Source organism: Astatotilapia calliptera, chromosome 3 (assembly GCF_964374335.1).
Source record: "Astatotilapia calliptera chromosome 3, fAstCal68.1, whole genome shotgun sequence".
In the NCBI taxonomy this organism is placed as follows: Eukaryota; Metazoa; Chordata; class Actinopteri; order Cichliformes; family Cichlidae; genus Astatotilapia; species Astatotilapia calliptera.
Genome location: NC_137424.1, coordinates 6874421 through 6886894, shown reverse-complemented (window position 1 = coordinate 6886894; position 12474 = coordinate 6874421). Strand labels below are relative to the sequence as shown.

The 12474-nt window shown below is 41.5% G+C and overlaps 2 protein-coding genes across 5 annotated transcripts in view; both read right to left on the bottom strand.

Moving 5' to 3' along the window:
- The window catches only part of LOC113011595 (NACHT, LRR and PYD domains-containing protein 3-like), a 604422-nt gene that overhangs the window by 123097 nt on the left and 468851 nt on the right, over window positions 1-12474 (bottom strand). The gene's annotated exons all lie outside the window — the stretch shown is intronic.
- LOC145424497 (uncharacterized) lies at window positions 2192-5909 on the bottom strand. The gene is made up of 3 exons (XM_080297870.1): window positions 5230-5909; window positions 4495-4874; window positions 2192-4398 (listed from the first exon to the last, which is right to left on the bottom strand). Exons 2-3 carry the CDS (start codon window positions 4822-4824, stop codon window positions 4285-4287), a joined length of 444 nt encoding a protein of 147 aa, XP_080153996.1. The 5' UTR covers window positions 4825-4874; window positions 5230-5909; the 3' UTR covers window positions 2192-4284.

The window sequence follows — 12474 nt, the reverse complement described above, 5'->3', positions numbered from 1 at the left end:
AAGAAGATTAATTCAAAGGGAGGGAACAAAACCTGACCTGTAGGTCAGAAAAACGTCCATTAGCACATCAAGTTCGATTCAGTTTACCGGTAAACAAATATATTTTTCTGCAAGCCTATGTAACAATGCAAATCATCATCAACCAATGTACAACAGTTAAATTATTAATTATCTTGGCTACGTAGCTTAATCTATACATTCCAGTAGCGTTCGCTACAAACAATACAAAAACAACAATAAAGGAAAACAGCTGTCTAACAGACAGCATAGCCGAATTCAAGGCAACACATAACAATAATCATTCAATCGCACTTTGTTTCAAAGTAAGCCCATTAAAGTGCTTAAGTAAATAAAAGTGTTCAAAAACAGCGGTTTTTGAGCCGGAGTTCTGCTCGCGGTGGGAACGCCGCCGCACAAAGCCACTTTTTAATCGCGAAAACGATCGACTGGTTACTGACAACCAAAAGGTTGTTTTTGGTAGATATTAAAGATCATGGGTGGGCGGGGCAAATGGAGCAGTTTTCTACAGTCGAGTAAAATTCCAGGAAAGAGCTGGGTGTGGCTTTCCTTTAAATCACATGATCAACAGCTTTAAGATGGAGGCAACTCGCTCAGTGTTTCCTGTTTCATTCTTAGACTGTGGCGATGGTAAGTAGCAGCTTTTCACTTGTTACCTGGCATCTTTTCAGCCACCAATGATAGTCATTGTATGTTATCAACATTTCACTAACTATGTTTTCTCTCATGTTTAAAATAGGCCGACCAAGAGCAAAATAGGTATGTCTGCAGACTCTGCTGTAGCCAAAGTTATCAGATCTCCTGTGTTTTTAAATCCCTAACTGCTCGATCATTATCATTTTAGAAGACAACAATTTCTCAAAGGAGGTTCAAAACTAATGCCTACAAGATTACCAAGAGGATGGTTCGGGGCTCTTACATGACTCCGGGAAGTCAACACTTGGTGGATGAGGTGTGTTACCTTTGACACTTTTAAGACAGTCCTGTTTATCACTACTAACAATAAGCAAATATGTTTTCACTCAACAGATCCTTCACAGCATGTTGTTTCTGGGCAAAATCAACAACATCCCCTTTTCTCCAGAAGAAATCTTCCCTAATCCTTTTGTTTTGGGTTCTTTAATGAGAAGATATCCCAGGCCTTTAAAGTTGTATTCGACTCAGCTTCCCAGGCGAAGTCCCTTCTCCTGTGTGCTCGACATGGTAAGATAACTCTTCTCACATTTTCAGTCAATCTGACAAACTTCCAGTTTTTAGGAAAGTATAATGCAAAGTGCTTTTTTACTGAGAAATCCAAAGAAAATCCATACTGTACCTTATACTTCAACATATGCTTCTAGCTATGCTTCTCCACCAAACACAGAGACTGCAGGAGAGCTGGAGACTTGCTTCAGAATTTGTTAGTTCTAAATAATGTCTAACAGACTCATTATTGGAGATGCTTACAGTCTTCAAGGCGTATATGATGCTGTCACTGTGTAGCTGCTGGATCTGTTAAGCTCAAAGACTCTAAATTCAGCGTGTTTTGACAGCCCGGCATAGCAAAATAGAAAAAAAAGGTCAATTAGCAAATTTAATTATAAATTAGTGAGAACAAAGATGGATTTTTGCTTATTGATTTAAAATTAAATAGATTTTTGTGACTTGTTTCACCCCCTATCTTAAAATGTCTAAACCAAAAGCATCCAATGGTCCTGCATAGTTAAATAAGTCAAGCAGCGAAACAAACATGTTGATCAACTTTCTATGAAAAACAACTATATAATCAGGTGCAACACTTTGACCAGATCTGTAACTGTTTTCAGATCGTCCTGCAAAATAACTCAGAGAATGAAGAGCAAATAAAGCAGAGTCTGCAAGATCTCCTCACAGACTTGGACTTAGAAGAGAATAATAAAAAAACAGCTTTCGTCTCGTCCACCATCTGCATTTCTCAAAAATCCCAAACCAACAAATCAGAAAGGTACTGCGGAGTCTCCATGTCCACCAAAGGTCCTAACGCTGGGAAAATTATGATTGCTGCCTCCTGTCTTAGCAAATGGCATAAATATGTATCTGGTGCGGTGATGACCTATTATCCAAACACAGTCCAGAAAGATTACTTTGATGGAACAATTGAAGTACCTGGAAATATCAGGTGTGAGGCTTTTTGTCTCCGTGATGGTGCCAGAATGAAGCCTTGCAGATCATGTAAGAATTTGTTTGGCTTGAACACAGAAGACCTCAGAGAGTGGCCATATGGTAACTGTGCTGAAGCTGAGAGCCTGAGCAATTTGCTTGAAAATGAGAGAGAAGTTGAAACACATGTGGATGAATACTCAGCTGAAAAGGATAACAGGCAGAGAGCTGAGGATGAGGTTGGTAGGGTTCTTAGAACCGTGTTGCAAAGGATTCGGTTTAACTGGACAGGTGAATTTTACAACCCAGAACAAGAGTGAGATTTCATGAAATCATTTGCATTCATCATTCTGATAAATCAAAGATTCTCTGCTCTGACAGCATCTGTGTGGATTTTCTGTAATCACAGAGACGTGTATAAGCATGTTTACTTTCCATCTCCATGTAATTGTCACATTTAATAATTAAAACTGGCTTCTATGGGTTTTTGTTTGTTTGCTTACATATCTAGTGTTTAATGCAATGTGAAGCATTATCAGACAGCATTTATTGGGAAGAATCCCATATTTATACTGGTCTGTACCCAGGGTACACAGAAAATAAAAACACATGTTTTCTTATTATGATCCCAACTATAATTTACTTAAACAAAAGCACTACATGTGTAGTTATAATATTTATAGCAGTTACTGTTGAGCTTTAAATTTATCATCTTAAATGTTTATATGCTGATTATATTGCTTTATATAAGAAAGGCCTAACTCTGAGTACACTCTGTGCCAAAAAGTGCTGACAGGAAACTGCATGCTTTTGCAGAAACGTGCTTTTGCAGCTAGAAAGTGAAGCTGATATATATCAGTTTTAATTAGTTTTTACCAACTGCTTGCTAGGGCAATCCCACGAGTTTGGTGTTTTTGTATTGAACATGATTCCAAGTGCTTTCTATAACACATAGCAGAGGTGCCACAACAAAGACTGAGAAGAGGACAGGAAGAGACAGTGAAAGAGATGCACTCCTTCGCCATTCATGTTAAAGCGTTGCATAGCTTTAATTTTAGAGAGTGTTGCATAACTTTAGTCATTTTTCTACCACAGGTGAAGCCAAGAATTGTGAAGCTCTCTTTTGGCCAAATAACAGAATCTGTAAGAAGAAGAAAAAACAAACAATCAAATAGGTCATTATTAAGAGGACAACAATCTCTTGATGATTATCCACAGTGTCTTTGATAACTCTGAGATACAAACTGTCAAGGATATACACATCCCAGCAAACAATAGCTGTGTTTGACTAAAGCGATTAATAACAAGGACAGAGCTACAATCACTACAGTCAAACATAAAGGGCTTAATCCTGAATCCAAGTCTGAGCTGTGATGCCGTTGGTGCTGAAAGCTGCTCAGATCCTGAAGCTGCACGTTTTGTCTCTCTCTAACCAAACCAGCAGCAAAAGAAGACACATTTCGCTTGACATAAACATTGTCATGAATTCCCTCTTACTTTTGCTGGTTTGCTTCCACCACCATTAAAACACACACAGAAAAACAACACAGCACAGCTCTCTGCCTCTCTCAGTGTACTTTAAGAACACCGTTTCCCATCTCAAATCTCTGTTTTTGGCATTATTCGCTTGCTTGTTATGAAGCAGTCTACCGTTGTTTACAGCCATTTTTTTTTAATGACTTCCGACAAGACAGCCTCATTTCTGCTGTTCAATACCAAATTTTATTTATTTTTTTCAAATTAAGTGAAACTGCAAAATGCTCTGCTGTGTCTCTATTAAAACCTCTTATTAAAACCTCTGAATCACTTCAGCAGCATCAGCCAATGTACATTTGTTGAGTCGTGGTTCTCGTCTGCTTTTGTTCTACTGCAGAATAATATTTTTAAGGTTATCTACTGTAAAAAGCTAGGCCAGGAAAATCTGCTTCATGGTTTTGTGTTTTATCCTCAGTTACTTTGACACAAAAGCATCTGCTGTGATGCTCACACCTCTGATGAAGTTTCACAAGTGTCAGTACTGATAAATGATCAGAATTATAATGTTTCTGACTCTCTGAGTAAGAATTAAATGGAATCTAATTGGGACCTTGTGAATTGGAATTGAACAGGTTCTAGAAATCAGTGATGATACTCAGCTCCAATACCCACCTATGATATTAGGCTGACGAACGCTGACTGGGTTTCATTTACCAGCTTTTTATGTTCTTCCTGCAGTTTCCTCCCCACATCACTCATCTTAACTTTTTTCCAGTCCTCCTCAGTCTAAACAGAACACACAACAATACAAAGAAAAGCTCAGGTGATTGATCTCTAACACTAGGCATCCCCAGTCTTATTCTTAGCAGTCTAACTTCTCACCATATCTTTGAAGGCCTCTCCATTGTAGTAGCGCTTGGATGCTGGATACTCTATCGTTTTGTCACATAGTTCCAGGAAACTGGAAGCCACCAGATGCAGCTCCTCTCCGTCATAGCCGTACAGCTTTTTGTCCTCACGCGTCATCAGCACAAGCTCGTCACATGGACATGAGGTGCCCTTTACCACACCAATAACCTGCATTTTTACAATCTCGGGAAGGTAGAATTTTCCCCAGGCGTTAACTTCATCATCATCCCCGTTGTATTTGGTGTTCTCAAGCTCTTCTATCCACAGGTCAGCACCACTTGGCTTCTTCAGGTGAACGCACATGCTTTTGTTTTTGGAAACAAAATCTTTCACCCATTTCAGGTACTTTTCACCTGGAAAGAAGCAGACAAGGAAATATGGATGAATGTAGAAGTGTTGGAAAAGACAAATAGCAAGGTTATCCTACAGCAGTTTGTGAAAATGTTGTATCTTGAAATAAGCAGGCAAAATGAGGATCTCACTTATCTCATATGTTCTGACTACCGACTTTCTTCAGTTAAAGGACAAAAAAAGGGCACACTGGAGGCTGACAGAGTGTGCAATGGTGGGAATCATTTTGCAGAACTCACTAAAGTTTGTTTCTCCTGGAACAAGCTTTTTACACTTCGGCAAATGAAAATACTGTGTTAAACTAAAAAAGAGCACCAGACCAAGGTCTACAGTACTAACAGAAAAGCATGCCGTTACCTGTTGCCTGTCGACACAGCTGCTGATCTTCCTCACCAAAAAAATGAGGATCCCTGAAAGGAATAGAAAGGTTATGTTAAAATGAATGACTGTTACGGTGATCATGGGAAGCTCCGAAATATCACAACAATAGCTACGAAATCACAAAATGCAGTGTGATGTCTGTAAGCACCAAACATGACATCTCTGCAAATTCATCTTGAAACATGTAGGTACCTCACACGTACAGCTGCAGCCATCTCAGCCATTTATCACTGTGGCTGCCAAGTGGCTGCCACTTCACAAGCGCATGGCACAACATAGAAGAGCCACCTCCACAGGACAAGACTCAGCAGTCCATCTGCATCTTAAGGATAAAGGACACTCTTTCGAGGATGCTAATGTTCACATTTTGGACAGAGAGGACAGATGGTTTGAAAGAGGAGTGAAAGAAGCCATCTATGTCCACTGTGAGCGACCATCTTTGAACAGAGGCGGGGTTTACGACACCAACTCTCTGCCATCTATAATCCAGTTTTGAGATCCTTCCCAGACGCCTTAACGCCCACTCACATCCTGGGCCATCTGACCTCAGGAATTCGCATGATAAGGTGGGGCCAGGTTTCACAATGAACTCACCCGAAACTGGCTGATTGGGGCCCACACCCAGTTTCCCACCTTGGCTCAGGTGATTAGAGGATCATCAGGGGGTCCTTTGTCCCTCTGTGGGGGGATACTCCCACTAGGTTTATATCTGGGACTCTCCATCATTTGACCTTAGAACTGAAGAAGCTTCTCGGATGAGAGGTGAAACATCTTCAAGTAACTTAAAGAAGTCCAGACGCTTTTCTTTGCAAGCTCCTTTGACTACGATGACCTGGATGACTGAGAACCTTCACAGACATAAGGTGAATGTGACAAACAAAGCGCCTTCTTGTTCTCTGTGATAATGTAAAGTTATTAATGAAAAAACAAACGAGTAAAAAACGGACTGGAAACATGTCTTCAATCAAAACTCGACAAAAACAAAGAAACAGCCTCACTTCTCTGCAACGCTCCCTAAAAATGACGTTACGTGTTACGTACCAGAGATTTCTATACAGCCCTTTATCAAGCCGAGAGAAAGTGACGCAAAACCCTCCAACTAATAACGACTAGCAGAGAGGCTCAGCTGAGTGTAGTTACCTGGTTTGCAGACGCATACAGACGTTTCCTGTCCTCTCGGACGCAGCTGTGATAGAACATGTGGTGCATTACCGCCACCAACTGGCTTGGAGTGAGGACCGGAAATCGCTCATGCCAAATCAAAAAAAAAAAAAACATAAAGAAAGATTAAGTGAAGAGATAAATGAATACATTAAATCAAGAAGAAAAAAACCCACCACCGGACATATACATCCTCATATCCTTCTGTACAAATGAGTTTGTTTTAGAAACTGAAAAAAGCCACAAAACCTTCACATCTAGAAATCCTTTGCAGTAAAACTTGTTTTTTGGCAGGTTCCACAGGTTTTGAATCAGTTTTCTTCTTTATTCCTGATAATTTTGACAATGAAAAAGAACATGTTCTATAGGGCTTTGGAGTTGACGTCACGCCGCAATGCATTGTGGGAGCGCGGCACCATTTTCGAGGTCTACGAATCAAAACAAACACACTGTGTTGGAACGACGATTACAAGATGCTTAAAAGCAGCTCAAAAGAGAATGGACTGTATAGAGACCGATTGCGTCCAGAGGTTCCGCTGCTGAAGCCAGTGCATGTCCAGGCCCGTCTGAAGTTTGCCAGAGAGCACATGGATGATACAGCAGAGGATTGGGAGAATGTCATGTGGTCAGATGAAACCAAAGTAGAACTTTTTGGTATAAACTCAACTCGTCGTGTTTGGAGGACGAAGAATACTGAGTTGCATCCCAAGAACACCATACCTACTGTGAAGCATGGGGGTGGAAACATCATGCTATGGGGCTGTTTTTCTGCCAAGGGGACAGGACGACTGATCCGTGTTAAGGACAGAATGAATGGGGCCATGTATCGTGAGATTTTGAGCCAAAACCTCCTTCCATCAGTGAGAACTTTGAAGATGAAACGAGGCTGGGTCTTCCAACATGACAATGATCCAAAACACACCGCCCGGGCAACAAAGGAGTGGCTCCGTAAGAAGCATTTGAAAGTCCTGGAGTGGCCTAGCCAGTCTCCAGACCTCAACCCCATAGAAAATCTGTGGCGGGAGTTGAAAGTCCGTGTTGCTCGGCGACAGCCCCAAAACATCACTGCTCTCGAGAAGATCTGCATGGAGGAATGGGCCAAAATACCAGCTACTGTGTGTGCAAACCTGGTAAAGACCTATAGTAAACGTTTGACCTCTGTTATTGCCAACAAAGGTTATGTTACAAAGTATTGAGTTGTATTTTTGTTATTGACCAAATACTTATTTTCCACCCTGATTTACGAATAAATTCTTTACAAATCCTACCATGTGGATTCATGGATTTTTTTTTTCACATTCTGTCTCTCACAGTTGACGTGTACCTCTGGTGCAAATTACTGACCTCTGTGCAAGTTCCCCCACCTAAAATGATGACAATCGGTGGCTGACTAAATACTTTTTTGCCCCACTGTATATATCAGCAATCAATCAGAAAATCATTGGTTCATATTACAATTAAATATGAACAGGCTCCTTAGATGTAAGCAGTTCAGATCTGATGTCATTTACATTCTTCACACAGCACATTCGTCCAGGCTGACAGGTAAACATAGAACTAATCTCAGGTAACATGACTCATAGTAGAGATCCAGTAAGAAAGATTGCAGGCTCTAATATTATTACCACACAATCCAAGGACACACCAACAGCTCAGATTTGTAGAACTATTTAAACAAATGTCTTCTGAATATTCAATTCAGGTTCACAGTGGGGGGGGGGGGGTTTCGTGGAATTTTTTAAATAAAGTCTGCAACACAGAAAGAGCTGTGATCAAGCTATTTATTACTGCACCAACACACATCAAACATCACAGTTCAGTCATGTCAGCGCTGCCACAGAGGTCGTGCTCCTCCTCCTTTACGCCTTCCAAGGAAGAGGGAGGAAGTTACAAACTGATCCTACCACACTTCACGTGTCTCGCTATGAAACCTAACGCATCAATGGTTGTGCTGTTTTGTGCCCTTGGCCTTATCAGCACCTGTAAAGGGAGTTGTTTTCTCAAACTGCTGAAGTAAGTTCATCTAGTTTTAGCAACTTTCACTGAACAGTAACAGTGTCACAACTAAGCATATGCATAAGCACTTAAACACTTTAAATGAGAATAACAGAACATTTCTATTACAGAGGCTGGAACCTGTCCCAGTAGTAGGTAGAGCACACCTGGACAGGTCACCAGTCTGTCAGAGGACTAACACAGAGACAGACATCAGAGTAACAAATCTATTTACAATTAATGTAAGTTTGCTGCAGCTGTATGTATGAACATGTGTTTCTGTGCTCACAGTCCACCTCTCAGGAACCTGCAGTTCACTTTTAGTCTACTTTAAACAGACCTCACAAAAGGCTGATGTGGCTGGATCAGTAGTCTGATTTGAGTACGATACCTTTGGCCAGGGATTCATCTGGTGCATCGCTTCACTGCAGTCTTACGTATTTTCTCCACACCTGAATAAAAAAATACTGATATATACAAATAACAGCTTCAGCTGATGCAGCCTGACTCAATCCTAGATGTTCAGCACACAGAGACACAGAGGTGCCGTTTAAAGTTTAGTGTTAACCTGAGTCACTGATCATTTGCAGTATTACAGAGTCTGGCAGTCTTTGCATGATGTCCACGTCACTGTAAGTTTCTAGCTGACTTCACTGCAATTTCAATTTCAATTTCTGCTGTTCACAAACGCTGTCCATCTAATCTGACTGAGCTGGAGCTGTTTTGCAAAGAAGAATGGGCAAAGATTTCAGTCTGTAGATGTGCAAAGCTGGCAGAGACAGACCCTAAAAGACTGGCAGCTGGAACTGCAGCAAAAGCTGGTTCTACAAAGTGTTGACTCAGGGGGCTGAATAATTACGCACACCCCACTTTGCAGTTATTTATTTGTAAAAAATGTTTGGAATCATGTATGATTTTCGTTCCACTTCTCACGTGTGCACCACTTTGTGTTGGTCTTTCACCTGGAAGTCCAATAACATTGATTCATGTTTGTGGCTGTAATGTGACAAAATGTGGGAAAGTTCAAGGGGGCCGAATACTTTTGAAAGCCACTGTATATGTAGACACAGGACTACAAGTAGAAGATCAGACATGAAAGTGGAGATAACACAGAAGACCTGCAGCAAAGGTCAGAGGTCAGACTGGGCCCTGGATTCAACAATGAGCCAATGATCATCAAGCAGTGACTAAAGCAGAGCCCTGACGTTCTGACATTCATCACACAGTCAGAACAAATGTCTGCTGATGACTTCATCTCATGAAACGACTGATAGATGTCAGTTCATTGATCAGCTGAGCTGCTGATCTTCATCGTCACAGAAACATTCAGCTTGTTTCAATCAGTAAATAACTCCCACTACTCCCAGTTTGAACTGTTCCCACTCAAAATGCTGTGAGAACAATGATCATTGTAGAACTTCACAAACATCACGTGTTGTTTTCCACATGTAAGATCAGCAAACACACAGAAACTTCCTGTTGCCACACACGGCCTCTAAAATCTCTTCCACGCTTTCTGTCTGAAGTCCACTCTCTGTGTCGGATCCACAGGAAACAACAAGATCTTATTAACATGGTTTTCAATGTGTCTCCTTCCAAAAAGTCCAACCAATGAACAAATGTGTGTATTTGTGGAGGCCGAACAAAAGCATGACACATTTCTCTGTTTCTATAAACTGGAGTCAAACACAAACATGAAGAGTTTCACTGACAGACTCCAAAATGCCCCCACAGTGGATCAAAGGGAAATCCTACAGTGTGGCCAGAGACTCTTAATGGCTCCAACATCAACACATCCACAATGTTGGATCCAGTTCTGCCTCACAGAGTTACTAAGACACACCCTCTGCCAGCATCACAACAGCTCCACCTGCTTCACCTGCCTCCTCAGCATCTGTACACCTGAAGAGAAAAGAAAGGCTCCAACAGCTCAAATCTACAAAGGATTCATGAAGTTTCATCCAACAATAACATGTTTGCCTTCCACAGTGTGCTGTTAGACACCACTGTACCTCTGCCATTTCAAAAAGAGCAGCTTGGGAACATTTTGGCTCCAAACACTTTGTGTTTAAGTTCTTTGTTTTCTTTGTGAAGCCGACAACATCTGGAGCTTTGTGACTCATAGAAACATCATTTTGTTCTTTAGATGACAGCAGATTGGGACTGAATAATCAATCACTATCAAACCAATAAAGACAAACATGCTGATTTTACAGGAACTTTGTTGGAGAAGCTGCAAAGACATGAAACTGGTGGAGATCCCAAACCAGTTGATAGTGCTGGTTATTCCAAATAAAGCTGTTTCCCTTTGAGATGAAATGACTTTGTGTCCTGATATATAATAAAGATGTTGTTGTTTTTGAGCCCCTGTATTAAAAGTAGTTTAAAGTCAGCTTGAGTTTGATGTCTTTATGTCAAAGCTGCTCATGATGTTGAGCTGCTGATGGAATAAAAACAATATAAAAGCATGTAGTCCAGACTTAAATGTAGCCTGTTGTTAGCTGAGGTCCACACACAGTGTTTGACAGTGTAAAGTGTGTGAAAGGGCTGCTGGTGGAGCTCACTAGGATGAGCAGGTGACCACGAGGTGGAGAGCAGCTGGCCTGGCTTTGACCCGGGCCACGCCCCCTTTCTCTCTGCTTTGCTGTCACTTATCTTCACTGCTCTGTCCAATAAAGCTGAAAAAGGCCCCGAATCAAAGAAATCTGCTGCAGCCTCTGAAATGTCTTCTGTTTCCTTCCCGACGGCTTTTTCACCGTCAGCCCATCAGACAGTCCAGCAGCATTTATGATGATGTCATGATGTTGAAGAGGCTGCTACGGTGGCCTCCCATGACCCCCAGCCTCATCACAGCTGAGATGCAGACATTTGAAAACATTCAGCAGACAACTGAATAACAGTCCAACACAACAGTCTGTGTGCAGACACACACTGACCTTTCATAGAGTCAAACACAGCTGGTTGAGTCATTTCTCTGTGAGTCTAAAGTGAATCTAGTATTTGAAAGTCCACTTCCTGTATTTGTTGTTGAAGACTTCTTCAGCTTCTTCTCAAGGACATCAGCTGCTTGTTTGGCAGCAGAGGCAGTTAAGAAGCTTCCTGAAAAACACTGAACAGTGAGTTCACTGTGGCATATGACAGATTCAGCTTTCTGTGTGCAAATGTGTCTGTGTCGACCTTTCAAATGCTGTTGAATCCAAAACATCAGCGGCTCCTCGGCTGCTCACTTCATGCACTTCTGTCTGTGTGACAGTCCAATGACATCACAGCTGTTTCCAGCCCCAGTGTCTCAGGACTGGACACCTTTAAACATGTCGAGGATCAAACAGCGTCCAGCTAAACACACATGAAACTATCAGAGCTGACAATCATTCCAATAACATCTAATGGTTCATGTATGTAGACACAGGACTACAAGGAAATGGCTCTCAGCATCTGGCTGTGGGAACACATGAGTCCCTGTTTGTGTTCAGATTGTGTGCATGTTTTAGACGTGTGTCACATGTAGAAACACAACAATCCCACAATGACACACAGATGTGTTTGACACAGCTGTGCAGCTGTAAGTTGTTTCTAATGATTCATTGAAGCTCTTCTAACATTCTGGAGACGATCAGTACATGAATCTGTTCAACACGACAACAATTTGACTTCAGTGTGAACGTTTGCATTAAATAACCTTCTTCATCCAGCTGACAGCATCTTCATCCTATGATGTGAACAGTTCCTCCTGTTGATGACAAACCTCTGACAGGATCTGCTTGAGGAGCTTTTTCATGTGCAGCTCTCTGAGCTCAGGGCTGAGCTGCTGTTTCATCTTTAAGAGCTGCTGCCTCCTCGCCGGACTTGTTCTCCTCTTCTTCTCCTAATGACACCATTTCTGCTTCATATTAAATTCAATAAAGATGCTGACATGTATCTGTAGCAGCAACATCATTGAATCTAGAACAACTGGAGCCAAACCAGTGGCTCTGCTGGGATCACTGGTGAGCCAACACTTCCTTGTTGATGCAGATTTCAGGGCTTCCTTTTGCTCCTCCGTTATAACTGTTCTCTCTTCTCAAC

Excerpts from the sequence above, each read along its gene's own strand:
- LOC145424497 (XM_080297870.1), bottom strand. The coding sequence starts at position 4,824 with ATGTGCGTTCACCTGAAGAAGCCAAGTGGTGCTGACCTGTGGATAGAA. Across the intron at positions 4,399-4,494 it reads GAGAGGCCTTCAAAGATATG|ACTGAGGAGGACTGGAAAAA; the intron begins GTGAGAAGTTAG and ends TGTTCTGTTTAG.